The sequence below is a fragment of the Falco naumanni genome, chromosome 2, assembly GCF_017639655.2.
Source record: "Falco naumanni isolate bFalNau1 chromosome 2, bFalNau1.pat, whole genome shotgun sequence".
Classification (NCBI taxonomy): Eukaryota; Metazoa; Chordata; class Aves; order Falconiformes; family Falconidae; genus Falco; species Falco naumanni.
The window spans coordinates 84,531,796-84,545,830 of NC_054055.1; the positions used below are offsets into that span (position 1 = coordinate 84,531,796).

The following is a 14,035-nucleotide window of genomic DNA, read 5'->3' on the forward strand; positions in this document are numbered from 1 at the left end:
GCCAGACAAAACTAAAGCATAAACTTACCAAAACTGTCGCACCAACCACTTGCTGGTCCCTGTTAGCTTTGCAATACTGAAGAAGTTCCTCATGCTAAACAGCATCTTCTGTTTGTGTTAGACTTCTCTTAGTCCCACAAATAAAGAGAAAAAAAGGTGTATGAAGCAGAGAGCAAGCTGTGCTGCTGTACAAACATGGGAAAACCAAGAACCAAAGTCTTCGCTGTGGCTGTCACAGGAGGGCTGGGCCTGGCGGGGACTGACACTGAAGCTTGGCCTTGGTCAGACTCTACAGGTTTCTCGCAGGGCCCATTGCACCACTCGCAGTTTGTGCTCCTCTCTGTGGGCCCATCATATCCTACCTGTGTCAATACCGTTTTGTAGCAATTTCGTGTTTGTTAAATATTTGTACAGGAGCATGTGCTAGTACACAAGTGGGGCTGTGGGGACAGGACTGTGACAGTGGGGGGTCCATGGGCCGAGCACAGTCTGGGCAAGGACTGATGGCCCCACGCACAGCCAAAATGAAGGTCCTGGGGCCACAGGCGTGGGGCTGGGCAGGGCCATTAAGGCTTGGTCATGCCCTCAAGGCCCTGACAAGAATGGAAAAGGACTACATTAAAATGTATATATTTTCCAGGGTGGGTGTGTGTGACTAAGTTTTCAGTGGTGCTATGGTAGTGTTCAACAGCCCAAAGTGAGGCCCAGAAACTTAAATATTGTGGCCTGCATACCTCCTTGCATTAAATTGCTTGCTGTATAATCTGATATTGGTCAATTGCTAAATACTAAAGTAATGTCACTTTAATTTCTACCTTCAAATATAATTGTCAGGTAAGATTTTATGCCACCTGCACTGTAGGTGGTTTTGAAATATGACCGTTACTTTCCCATTTCCTCCTCTGTGTAAAGAGAAATGTACTCGCATAAATCGAGGTGATGGCATATCTGTCAGATGGTGATGTGTTGAAATTGTAATGTGAGGATCATACAATTAAAACACAAAGAAGAAAAGTTTGACTTCCCCAGAAAGAGACTGCTGTCACGCAGGGTAGTAGTTCTTGGAGCAATTTGTTCAGGACCCCTCACATCAACAACCCCGAGATGCTCAAGAAAACACAGTAGCTGCCAGGGGAAATGTCAGGCAGAAGCAAAACCCAACAGAAATGAATGGAAGGGAATGAAAGACCCAGAAGAGCTGCACGTAGAAAAAGCCAGGCCATGGTTTCTCTTGGTTACCTTTCTCTGGTGAATTACTGCCATGGCCTTCAAGCCAGCCCCTGGGGACTAAGCGTGTGTGCCCAGGAGAAAAGACAGAAGGGAAAGTTGGTCGAGGTGCCAAGGTCCCCAGTCTCATCCTGCAGCCCCCCAGGGAGGGTACAGCACCAGTGCAGGTCGACCCTGTACAGGGACTGCCTGACCACAGTTCCTGTGTGGATCAGTCCCCTTGTAAGCTCCTGTGAGTGAGCAGTAATGACAAGTGCGGGAGGAGAGTCAGACTGGTGTCAGCATCGCTGTTGGTGCATTGCACTTCTCTTACATGTGGGATGACAGCAGCATCTCTCAACATGAGCCCCTGGAGCCACCCCCTGTTCCTGCTAGCTGCCACCAGAGCCAGGTCTCAATGTGCTACCATGTGAAAAACTGACTTCATCCTAACACCATAAAATGCTTCAATGTTGAAATCAGGATTGAATTGGTTTGGCGTATTCCAGGGCTTGATATTGAAAATGAAATAATGGTAGTACATGGGTTGAGACATTCTGGTGAAGAAAGAATAATGTAGTGCAAGAGAAAAGTAGACTAGGATAAAGGAATGATATTGATATAGTAATCTAATATGAACATAAGGCCTCTTACCCCTCTGAGCTGGCAGGAAACTGACCCTTGATACCTCCTTTCTTGAGGGGAAGCAGGAGTCAGAGTAGGGAAAGGCAAGAAAAGCATTTATAGAGCAGTGGCTGTGGGGTGGTACACCAAGAGTGCCCATGCTGCTTCCTTTCAACCTGAAAGAAACACCTTGCGAGGTGAATGTACTTTTACAGCTCATTTGCTCCCTGGCCTCCTGCACTGAAAAAGGGTTCCTTTCTTTTGTAGAGTGGGGCTTCAGAAGCTGGGGTACCTCTGAGGAGGAGCAGCTTCCAACCTGCTGCACCCTGCCATGCCTACAGCTTTATCTTCCAGTGATACACCTGCTTGGACACCTGGGACAACGTGGCATAATAGGATACCTGCCAGCATGACTTCTGCTTCACTTGCATGCAGTGGTCAACCAAAACCAGAATGAAATGCTCACTCTATAAACAGCCTTTCCCATCCATCCTGCACTCAGTGGTGGCCAATGAAGACTTCACAGAGTTCAGTGTCCAGCCACTTGTAGCCACTGCTGGTAACTGTCCTTTCTGTGTCATTAAGGAATGATATTCAAAGACCTCCTTACCAGGTCAGCCATCCTACCAGCAGAGATACATTTGTCCCACTTTGAGAGGTGGCTACCAACTCCTCCAACCACATGTTGATCCTCAAACTGAATCCCACAGCCATAGAAACCAAAACCCTGCTGCAGACACCTTCTTCCCATGAATCTTCCTAACCATTTTGTAACCCATTTGTATTCTTGGCAACCACAGTATCTGGCAACTACAATTTCAGGCATCACTCCATGGAACAATGTTTGTTCAGTTTTATTTTGAACAGCTTTTGCTGGATATCCCCTTGCTCCAGGCTTATGAGAAGCAGTTAGGGCAGAAAGCATCAGAGGGATCTTTGGGTTCAAAGAGATTAAATCCCTGTCTAATGTGGGGTCAAAAATCACAAACACTTTCCGTTCCTTTTTGAAAACATGGGCAGTCTTCTTTGTGTGTACTTACATGGATACCTCATCTTATGCACCGACAACTGTATTGATTAAATTCTGCATAAAACAAGGCTTAAATAGGTTCTCCAGGCTGCCAGTTGCAGCCTCTATTGCAGTACATCATCCTGAAAGCAAGACCTTTTTTCTTTTGGCAAAGGGTGACCTGGCATACCTGAAACACACAGGATCAGCAAGAAAAATGAAATCCATAAATGACCATAGATTTTTGGCAGGGGGGAAACGCTCCACTGGGAGTTTGGGACTGCACATTGCATATGGTTAAAAAGCTACAAGCCCCTGGGCATATTCCACTGGGGTCTGCACAGTCAACGTCACCTAAATGCCCCCGGCTGCGTGGATGTCTTCTCGTGCATCGGATCAGAAGACTTTACACGGACATCCTGGTGAAACCGAGACCATCAGAGGACACTGGTCTTTCAGGATAGCAAAATCCCCGTGGTGACAAAACAGAAGTTCCCGAGTTACGTTCTGTTTTACCCGGCTGAGGCAGGGCAGCCCCTCCAATCCCTCGGCAAACCAAGCAGAGGATTCGGAGCCCGGCTGGGCGAAGCGGGGAGCTGAGGGCAGAGCCCCCGTGCGAGATGGCTGCTTCGGGGGCCGGAGGCAGGGCCAGCCTGCAGAGGAGGGAGCCAGAAACGATGCCCACGGCAGGGACGGTGCCAGGAAAGCAAAGCCCTGCTGGAGACGAGACTCACAAAGGGCCATCAAGGGAGGGGATTCTTCCCTCCTTTCAGCACCGTGAGCCCCCACCTGGAGCGCTGCAGCCGGTTTGCGCTCCCCGCGCCCGAGGAGGCACAAAGGATGCCGCGCCAGCTCGGGGGAGCTTTAAGATGGCGGTGCCCGCCCCGCCGCCAGCCGCCAGGGGGCGCTCCCCCGGCCCCGCCAGCCCCCAGGCCGGGCCTGCTCCCGGCGCCCGGCCCCAGCCGCTGCGCCGCTCTCTATGGCCGTTGCCCGTGGCACGGCCTCTGTTTACTTCCGGCAGCCCGGCGCCGCTGTGCATGGGGCGCGGGGGCGGCTGCCCGCCGCCAGCTGCCATGGTCGAGCCCGCCGAGGAGGACGAGCTGTCGGTGCCCGGTGAGTGATGCCGGTCCCTCACAAGGGACGGAGCTGCGGGCCGGGTGGGAGCGGCCCTTGTCCGCCCGTGGGCGTCCCTGCCCGCTTTCCCCACCGCGGCGGCGCTGAGCGCCATCACCGCCGGCCGCCTTCCTGCCCCGGCGCGGCCGCCTCCCGCTGCGCTTGGCGGCCGCCCCCGGCTGCCCCCGGCCCGCCAGTGCGGCGCGGCCCCGGGCTGCGTCCCCCCGCCGGTGCCTTCCGGTGCCGGGGAGAGTGACGTCCGCTGACGTCAGAGATTAGACGGGGGCAGCCTTGCTGCCGTCACCGGCATGGCGTCGCGGAGCCGGGGTAGGCAGGCAGGTTTTTTTCAGTGCGCAAACGAGTTCCGGTCCGTGGTTTCACCTACGGCAATGTTTAAAGGTTTTCTCAGGGCCGAGACAGCAAAACCTCCTGTACATTCGGTGGGATTTAATTTTCTGGGTTGGTAGGGTTTAATTTACAAAATTTAAGTTTTGAGGGTTTAAGTTTTAGTTGTGAAATGGCTGAGGTGGGAAGGACGTGTGTGAATTAAATTGCCTGCTTTTCGTATACATTGAATTAGGAATCCTTTTCATGGTGATGCTTCTGAAAGAAAAAGAGAAGAACCTGTGTGCTCTGTGTGGGCGCGAGTGCAGAGGGCACCGCAGCCCTGTTCAAATGGGCAGCGTGGCTGGCCGGCTGGAGAAAAAATAAAGCGTTTTCAGATGCCTTTTAGCGTGGCTGTGGATGTAGATGTGTCTACATGAAATGAGGAAGAATCACCTTTTCTTTAAAAGGCTTGAATTGGCCTGCACAAGGGTTGTTTTTAATAAAATACTGAAAGTGACACACGTCTGGGGGGGGTAGTAAATACAATTTTACACGTGTCTGCTGAACCTGATGCATAAAGTAACTTCATTTGCAAATATGAGAAACTTTTGCATTAAAGAACCGTTTCAAAATGAATAGCAAATTTACAGTTTGAGAGAGCTTTGAGTTTTGGAGCTGAGATGCAAATTATTGATTGTTTTCGTTGAAAGTAAATCCACAAAGATGTTTCAATGCTACTGTCATATGTAAGTTTACAGAAGCAGTCTAGTGTTACTGTGCATGTTTGTGTTATCATAGTTTACATGTTACAAAAAGTCTGCAGGGAAGAGGCAAGGGTTTTTCCCCTTTGTTTTCCAAAAAATAGTTCTATGCTTAAAGCACAGGCTTTAACATTTTAAAATAGAAAGTCTCAGTGTGCTTTGTCACATTGTCTGCGTGGCTTTTGGCAAATTATTTAACTTGTAAGTTCATTTATTTTCCTGTAAAATTAATGTTTTCTGTGTCAAGCCACATACTTACCCCAAAGTGGAATGAACAGTTAACATTCAGTGTTGTTTTAAAACAACCCTGCTGACTTTCAAAAGTGGGAAGAATGGAGAAAAGTAGACAGATTGGAAGTGCAGAATAAATGTCTTGACTTTATTTTGGGGTGTTTTCATTTGGGTTTTTTAGATCGTGTCATATGATCAAAGATAGTTTTGAAGGCTCAGAGTTTTGATTTTAGGTGGCCATTTTTAGAGCACATATCTTCTCAGATGGCTGAGGAAGAGTGGTCAGTTTGGAGCCTGTCATCTCTTTACAGTGTGTTGTCTGTCTCTAATCCAATTTGGAAAACCTGTTTGAATTCAAGTGCAAACATAAGTGAGAACTCTGTCTCGACCTGTTTTCAGGATGAGCGTCTCGTTTTACTTTCTGGGGGCAGTTATTCAGAGTTCTTTATTCTTTCTTTTACACACCTAGTCATTCATGTTCGAGGATAGTGATAAAGGACATTAATGTACTTTTAAATAAATTATTGTATCCTCAGAACACAGTACGTCAGCAACAATACCTATTCTATTAGGACATTCGTGGAGGCTAAGAAGAATCAGGAGGACTAAAATGGGAGCCTGAAAATGACATAGTCTTGGTGAAACAGAATGGAAGAAAATGCTTCAGCCATTTTTAGAAAAAAGAGAAAGGAAACTAAAATGTGCACTGAATTAATAGGAAAGGACTATTTCAAAATATAGGAGGCAAAATTTGTTTTTACTAAAATTGACGTTATCTTTTTGTGTTTTAGAATCAGGTGCTGTTTTCACATTTGGAAAAAGCAAATTTGCAGAAGATGTTCCCAGCAAGTTCTGGTTCAAAAATGACAAGCCTGTACTTATATCATGTGGAGATGAACATACTGCTATTGTTACAGGTCAGTATTGGAAATAGACTTAAAATTGGAAATAGAGATAAAAGGTTATATTTTTGAACAGCTTGGAAAATTGTGATTCTTACGTGAATCTTACTGAGCTAATATATCAGATGAGGACTGTTCTGTGGGAACTGTTAGATGCCTTTGAAGTTAGTGTGAGGTCAATGAAAGTTTTCACAAGAACCGTTTTTAATGAATTTGTAACAGCTGAATGTATCTCACAGGACTTAAATGACTTTGTTCAGTCTGAATGTTTCTTGTGTGAATCTGACAGTGTTTAGTAAGCAATCTTAAATATAGAGGTTTGTATTGTGGAAGTAAACAGCACCTGTTGAACACAGTCAACAAGTTCACTAGGAATCTGCCTGAAACAATAGATAAAACTATCTCTGAAATGAAGATTTGTATTACTGTTAACTGCCAATTGAAAATAAGCCTTGAAAAAGCAACTCAAAATACTTCAGAAAATCTTACTTAAATCAGAAATAAACTGCAGAAGCGTTCAAAGAAGCTCAGATGCAATACAGTGAGCAGTATTAATGTTTATTTTCATTTCTTGGAAATGATGGTAACAATACTCATTGAAGAATTTGTTCTATTTATTTTACATGGAAGGGACTACTGTTTTGTTGATAAGCATGTGTTGACAAACAACTGCTGATGGATAACAAGACTTTGGTATGACATTTATATGTATATTTTCAGGAAAATATTATTATTTTTTAATATATTAATTTCTCATGAATTCCCAACTGGTCATTACTCATTAAGTAATGTCTTGAGGGTTTCTTACTATGTCCGCAGGCAAAGTTTGAGATGCTGGATTTTTAGAACAAACTATTCCAGGCATGATAAAAAAAAAAAGTATAGATTTCATGGGCTGCGGAACATCTTGAGGGAAATTATACAATTAATTTTTCAAGCCTAACTTCACAGAAGATGAATTATCCATGAATATTTTGAACAAAACTTGACACTTTTTCTTGGATTGAACCAGTTCTATTAAATTGCCTGTTGCATAAAATTAATCAGAATGTAACCTGGGGCACTGTGAAATTTCCCTTTTGAAATTTTCTTGGTATATCCTTTCACATGCCCACACCCAGTTCAGAATAACGGTGGTATAGTTCTCAGTTTAGACAAGTCAATTTAAATTGCCTCCTTTGAGATCCCCCAGCATGTGCCTGTGCCAGGACTGTTTTCCCATGTCACTGCAATAGTGGCCATGTAGATAAAGCTTTTGAAGAAATTGACTTGCATAGGTTTGCATGCAGCATCATTTCTATAGCATCTCCCCTTCTCCATGTTACTTTAATTTGTGTAGCACGTTTCAAAAATGTCTTTGTAGTTGGCCTTTGCGTTGTAGTGTGCAGATAGGTTACCAGGGAAACTTCTAGATAATCAGATCTTTATTTTCTCAAAGCTTTTGAGGAGAAGGAACTGTAGAAGCATGACTACAAAATTTATTTGGTACCAAAAGGTTTTTTGAAACTTGGTAAAGTAGTGGCAAAAGCAAGGGTACAATACTGATCAACAACAAGCAAATGTAGAGAAACTGCAAGAGTCATACAAAAAAGTGAAGAAGGGAAACAGAAAACCTTTGTGCCTCATTTGTGCTTCACACCTGTGCATGCCCGTGTGCACCTCACATTTCTGCTGTTAGATGGAGTTGGATGATGCACTGGAATTACAGCCCTTGGTGAATGGCATTGAACTGCAGTAACACCTTGGATAAACACTGCAGAAGTGTGTGCCGATAATGAGTTTACTGAGAAGGGTACAGACCTTGTGGGAAACCAGGAGCTTCTTGAAATCCACATGAACCTGACCTGGAAGATATAAAAGACAAACATCACTGAGGAATGAAATGGATCTCAAGCAGGTGTGTGTTAATGCATGCTTCATTTTATTTTCAGTCTTTATTTACAGGTTACAAAATTCCTCCCTCCCTTTTTTTTCCACCCCCGGAAGAGATAGTTGGACCTATGTGTGTAGGGGACAGTGGGAATATGAGGTAAATTCAAATCTAATAGAAATGTATCAGTTTCACACTAACATGTCTCAACAATCATAAGTAAAACAGTCACCCAAACTGATAAAAAACATGCCTAAAAGCTGGTTTTGGGCAGGAGACAGCTACATCTGGCACTGCATCTTGACTGAATGCAAATGAAGATGGTGTACAGAAACTAATACTAAGCATTCAAACAAAATATTCCGGAATTTTCAGATATTTCATCTTAACAGCATCAATATTCCCATATGACTTCTAGGAAGAAAAGTGTAAAGTAAATACAAAACACTGTTCTTTGGCTTTCTAGGTCAGGAATTGGAGTCCAAAGCCTTATTTACATACTGTGTCTGTATGTTGGAATAGAGAGGACCAGCGATAGTTACTTGCTGGCTTTGGGTTGGTTTTGCTGAACTAATTGGAGAAGCATTTTCCTTCTCCAGTTTTGGAGTTTGGGAATTAAAATTGTGTTTCTTTATTCATTTACTCTATACTATTAGCACGATCTCTATTAAAATGTTCAAGTAGGTTGGTTTTTTTAAGCAGTTGTCTTCTTTAGTTCTTTAATGTGGTCATGAGCAGTATCTCTTCCAGCATCACTTGTAATATGTTTAATAATGCTTCTTGCCCCATTTCTGTGGGGTTTTTTTGTTTGTTTTGTTTTTTCCCAAGAATGTTGAAAGTCCACTCCATGTATCTGATATAACTGCAGGCTTTGGAAAGCAATTTATTCATCCTGTTGGGAGCTGGTGTGAAGTGATGTTGCACGTGTTTTTAAGAGTCCCCTCCCAATACATTTCTATTAATTTTCTTTTCTACAAACCTCTTGAAGTTAACAGTTGTCTTATTGTTTATTTGCCTTGACTAGAGTATCTTAGGCAGCTTGCCCATATTTGATCAAAGAGACTGATCCTGTTCACAAGGAGGGGAAATGGTGATGATGAAAAGACATTTCCTGAACTCGGAGCTCTGGAGAGAATTGAAGCCCCCAGTGCAAAAGGGTAGAAGGAAAGAAAGAAATATCAAGTGTAAAAGTAGGAGTGAAAAGAGGTGCATATGGAACCACAAGATTATTATGCTCATAATTTCAGGTTTTGTAAGGCATAAGCATTCAACAATGTATACCAAAGAGACCCTGGAATCTCTCCAGGTCTTTGGACACCAGATTCCTTCTACTCTTTCTGCTTACCAGCAGGCCATCAGAACATGGCAAAGTATCTTTTCCATCAACTGAAAGAGGAAAATGAGGAAAATTTGTACATCTTTATGTTGATCTTTTGTTCTGTAGGAGTAAGCAACATACTGCGCTGTTTTTGTTTTTGTGATGCTAAATGTCCTAAGCGTGACTGTTCTTACTGCTCAATAAAGCTTTTGAGAATATCGTGACTTGCCTAACAAAACTGATGTCATTCCCATTTATGAGAAATGCATTTTAATTGTATATGAATTTTAAATGAACTGTTGACATGGTTTATTCACAAAATAGCACAAATTAAAACAAAACAAAACATGGTGCCGGGTGTATGATACTCTGTCCAAAATACTACCTTTTACATTTTCTTCAGATATAGCTTCTCAATAGAATATTTTAATAAATGCTCAAAGTCTTTACATTGTCTCCCCGTTTTATTTTCCTCCCACACTAATATCATTTAGAAAGCAAGGTGTGTGGGGGTGTCTGGGTGTGTGTGTGTGTGTGTGTAAAACATATTAAACATAGGTGATAGGAATACTTGGCTTCCTGCTATTATCATGAAGCATGTTGAGGTTTTCAAATCTTACTTCCCAGCTGCTGAATGAATGCCTTTAATAGTGCTTTATGAGTCAGGGGAGCATGTGATAGATGGGGTTCCCAGGAATTACAGTTGTGATGGCAGCTGCTCGTATAAGAAATGTCCTAGTTAGGAGACATTCTTCCTGAAGTCTCTCAAAACCTGTTGCTAAAGAGGTAAGCATCTTGTGACTTCCCTAACAGCCCCAAACTGATGTTGGTGAAATATTTGGTGCTAAGCCAACACCTGCATACTTTGGAGAAATGTTCCAGTCTTGCATCAGGATGAAGGTGGAGACAGGTGTTGAAAGTATGTTCTCATCACCAAAACAGTCCAAGTAGTCCCTTTCTTTATATTCTGTTGCTTCTCTTCTGCTGCCCAGAGTCATAATCTTACTCCTATGGATCTATTTTCTGCCATTCCATTCCATATAGCAGATGGCCACAATCTCTGTAAGCACCAAAGTAGAAGTAAAAAAAACCCCAGCAATTTGTGCTTGCAAAGTTTTCAAATACAATCCTTGCCTATTTGTGTGCTGTTGAATTAGTTCTCACTTCAATGCATCTGTGGTGATGACTGGAGGTATCTCGGTATACAATTATAAAAAAAGGGCATGCAAAATTCTGTTGTGTTTCCTGGCCAGTTAGATTGCATCATGTCTGTCCCAAAACCTGATTTCCTGTACAGACCCAGAAATATTGCTTCATTACAGGCATTTATTTAGGTTCCTCTGTAGTGCCTGTTAGTTTTCATTCACTGTCTGAATTACCTGGTTCCCAGTTTTCTTACATTCTGTTACACTGCTAAGTGTTGGAAGCCTGAAATTATAAAAGGCTGTCACTCAGTTGTAAAAGAATGTAGAAGAAGTTCCTCTTGTCTGTTAAGTTTGTTGACTTACAAAGCAATGCCTGAGAATTTAAAAACTGGTATAAGAAACAGCAGATTATAGGATGAAAAGCATGACCTGTTGGGATTTTGAATGGATAAAAGAGAATGTGCTTAAGTGGAATTATGGCAGTTTGGCATCATGTTGCCACAGGAGTACTACTGTCTTACAAAGGCAGTTAAAAAGTATAAACCAAGGATATAAGGAAGCATATACCAATCTAGGATGCCATTTGCTAATAAAAATTATTTCTGTTAAGGTGTGTGTTGCTCTCAGTGACAGACAGCTCTGCGTGTGTTTTGACATGATTGCATTAGCAAAATTGGGATGGTGACATAAATGCTATTAGTAAAACACCACGAGAGTAGACTTGACCTCAGACTTTCTTCACTTCAACTTTCTTGGAAAGACATAATATTGATGCATAGGCTTGTGCAAAAAATTGTCAAATCTAACAATTAGATTGGGACTTTAGAACCAGTTATTGCTAGATGTTGATGGTTTGCTGGGTTTTTTTTAAACAAAAAAAATATTGCAGTCATGAGGTCATTATATTTAAGAAAATCAACGGATTTTTTTAACAGAGTATTTTTGTTATATTTTAAACATTTCAATATCATGTTTTGTATTCTTTGTAAATCACATTCAGAACCTTCACTGGGAACTTACGCTACTGAAGTGCAAACAGCCGTAATATTTTGGCGTTATTATGTGGAATTGCTGTTATGTGTTGGGATCATGTGATAATTGTTGATGGCTAGGGTGACAGAGTTTATTACATAACAGCCCTGTGGTGGACTTTGATTCACAAAGCGCTGCAGGCCTTCTTCTAAAGTAAACAAACTCCTTTTTAACAGTTGTAAAAGGTGTGGTTTTTCTAAAAAATCAGTTTCTGTTGTTTCGCAAAGATTTCTGTTGGAACAAGGATTTTGTCTTTGGTTATGAACTTCACAGCTTTGCAAAAGGTAATAGTTTAAAAAGTGAAATTAAATTAATTCATCTTAAGGTATTGTCAGTAGTCAGTGTGGCTATTTGCTTGCCTGATAACAAAAGTTTCATCTGCTCATACACCATCCTCTTAAAAGAACACTGGTTATTTGAAATTACAATTCATTGTTTGTATTGGTCAAACCTGCAAGTTTGATGACATGTCATACCAGTTTCTGAAATACGGTTCTAGCATTGCTCTTGTTGACTATTTGTAATCTGATGTTTGCATTTAGGTTTGTAAAACTCCCTGGCTGCATGTTGGTTTTATGCATTCCTCCTTTATATGCAGAGTAACACATTAATACAGTTTGAGAACACATTTGAAAATTTATCAGTAACTATGTTCTGTAGAAGTGCAGATTTGTAAATCATTTTAAGACATTTAGCAGTAAAAGAAATAGCCCCCCCCCCCAACAGTAAAATGAACTGAATATTACAAATTTGTGTTTGTATTCATAATATAGCTGCATTATTCATTCCTGGTTTTGGGGTAAAAGATGTGGGTGCTCAGTTAAATGTGCTATTATTTTATAAGTGGGCCTATAGATACTGTGGTTTCTGAACTGCAGGGTCTGTCCAAGAGTACAGCATTTTATTTTCTGAAGAGCATTTTATCTGTGCTGTAATTAAAGGAGGGGATGTTTGTTCTGCTTTTTGTCCCTTCTTCTGGCTAGGGATTTCTTACTTAATGCGGTTATGACTTTTGTACTGAAAAATCACAAGGATATTCATTATTGTTTACACTTAAGTATTGAATTGCCTAATCTTAAACCTTATGTTAAAAGGAAGTAATACGTAGCACAGTGTATGAATGACCATCTTGCCTTGAATGAGATATTCAAACACTTGTATGGATACCGACTGTGCATTTTTTTTTTCAGGGAATGGTAAACTGTACATGTTTGGCAGTAACAACTGGGGCCAGTTAGGATTAGGATCAAAGAACACTGTCAACAAACCAACATGTGTTAAAGGTTTGTTTAATTTTTCTTTTCTTTTTTTTTGTCTTTCTGAAAGGCAACCCTTATGAAAAGGTATTTTATAGGATGCAGTTCCAAAATAACTGATTCAGCCTTGTATACTCATCATGTGTAGCATATTACTGCATAAGCTCATAGAAGCGGCTTAAAAGGATCCCTGACTTGATTTTCCATCAGCTCCAGATTCTGGGTCCTTTTGCGTCTGAATACATAGAGTCCTCTCTTTTTTGAGGGCTCTCATTCTATGTAATATTTGCCTTTTCTGACAAACCACATCTTCATTGTGACTGCAAAGACGTTAATCAGATTCTTCGTCTCTGCAGTGTTGTCTGTGTGTTCCAGCAGCATTGTGTAACCTTTTTATCACTTTTGTCTTAGCACCTTTATAAATGAAAAAATCTATCAGGAGCTTTCTGCAAGTACTACTAAGTTTTTAGAAACTTAAAGAAGTGCCCGAGGGGCATAAATGTTAATATATTTGTATGAAGCAGTAAAGTAAATGCCCATATTCTTTCCTGTGTTGTAAAATGTGTTTTCATTGCACATCTTGATCTTTCCTAGCCAGTTGTATCTTGTCAAGCAAAACTAGAGTGATACATTTTCCCTGTCTCCTTCCTTATGTCCAGTCAGAGTTATCCAAATAACACATTTCTTTTCACCATTGAATGTTTATCCTCATGCTTTCTGCCAGCAGATTGATTTGTTAGCTTATTGTTAAAAACAAATTATCCTGCTTGTTCAAACTTTTTTCTTCCTGATTTAGTTTATTCTACTGTCCTTTATCTGTGCCTCTCTATTTCACTTCAGAGGGAGAATGCAGCTACTCTCAGGTTCACAGCTTCTGTCAGCCATGTAGGAGATTGATTCTTACTTTGGCTTAAATGGGCTGGGTGTCAAGTTTTGTTTTTACTGTCAATTTGCAATGGAGAATAAAAGATGTAGAGAAGATGACAGCAATTGCAACTAGACCTGGCATCCATTGACAAAAGTCACAAGAGGGTTATCTTTCTTCCCTTGGAAGCAGGCAACAGGAGAAAGTCCTGGGGCTTTTCTCACTAGCTTTCTGTCATCACTTGGCTTTGGGAATGGGGTTGCAAGGACAGATTTCAGTTTCTGCTTGGGGCCAAACAGTTGTGGCTCCATATTTTCTGAGAAAATATCTTTGAGAACTAAACTAATTTCATTAGCCTTTAGTCATGAAAAATTGC

General features: G+C 41.7%; 1 protein-coding gene across 3 annotated transcripts in view; it reads left to right on the forward strand.

Moving 5' to 3' along the window:
• Nucleotides 1-3,795: 3,795 nt before the first annotated feature.
• RPGR (retinitis pigmentosa GTPase regulator) overlaps nucleotides 3,796-14,035 on the forward strand; it is a 60,349-nt gene continuing 50,109 nt past the window's right edge. For 2 of the 3 annotated variants that reach the window (XM_040582443.1, XM_040582444.1), the window contains exons 1-3: nucleotides 3,796-3,952; nucleotides 6,063-6,188; nucleotides 12,729-12,821. In XM_040582443.1, coding sequence (XP_040438377.1) covers nucleotides 3,877-3,952; nucleotides 6,063-6,188; nucleotides 12,729-12,821 — 295 coding nt within the window. In that variant the 5' untranslated portion in view covers nucleotides 3,796-3,876. The remainder of the gene's footprint in view (nucleotides 3,953-6,062; nucleotides 6,189-12,728; nucleotides 12,822-14,035) is intronic. The other variant, XM_040582442.1, reaches the window with a different exon arrangement.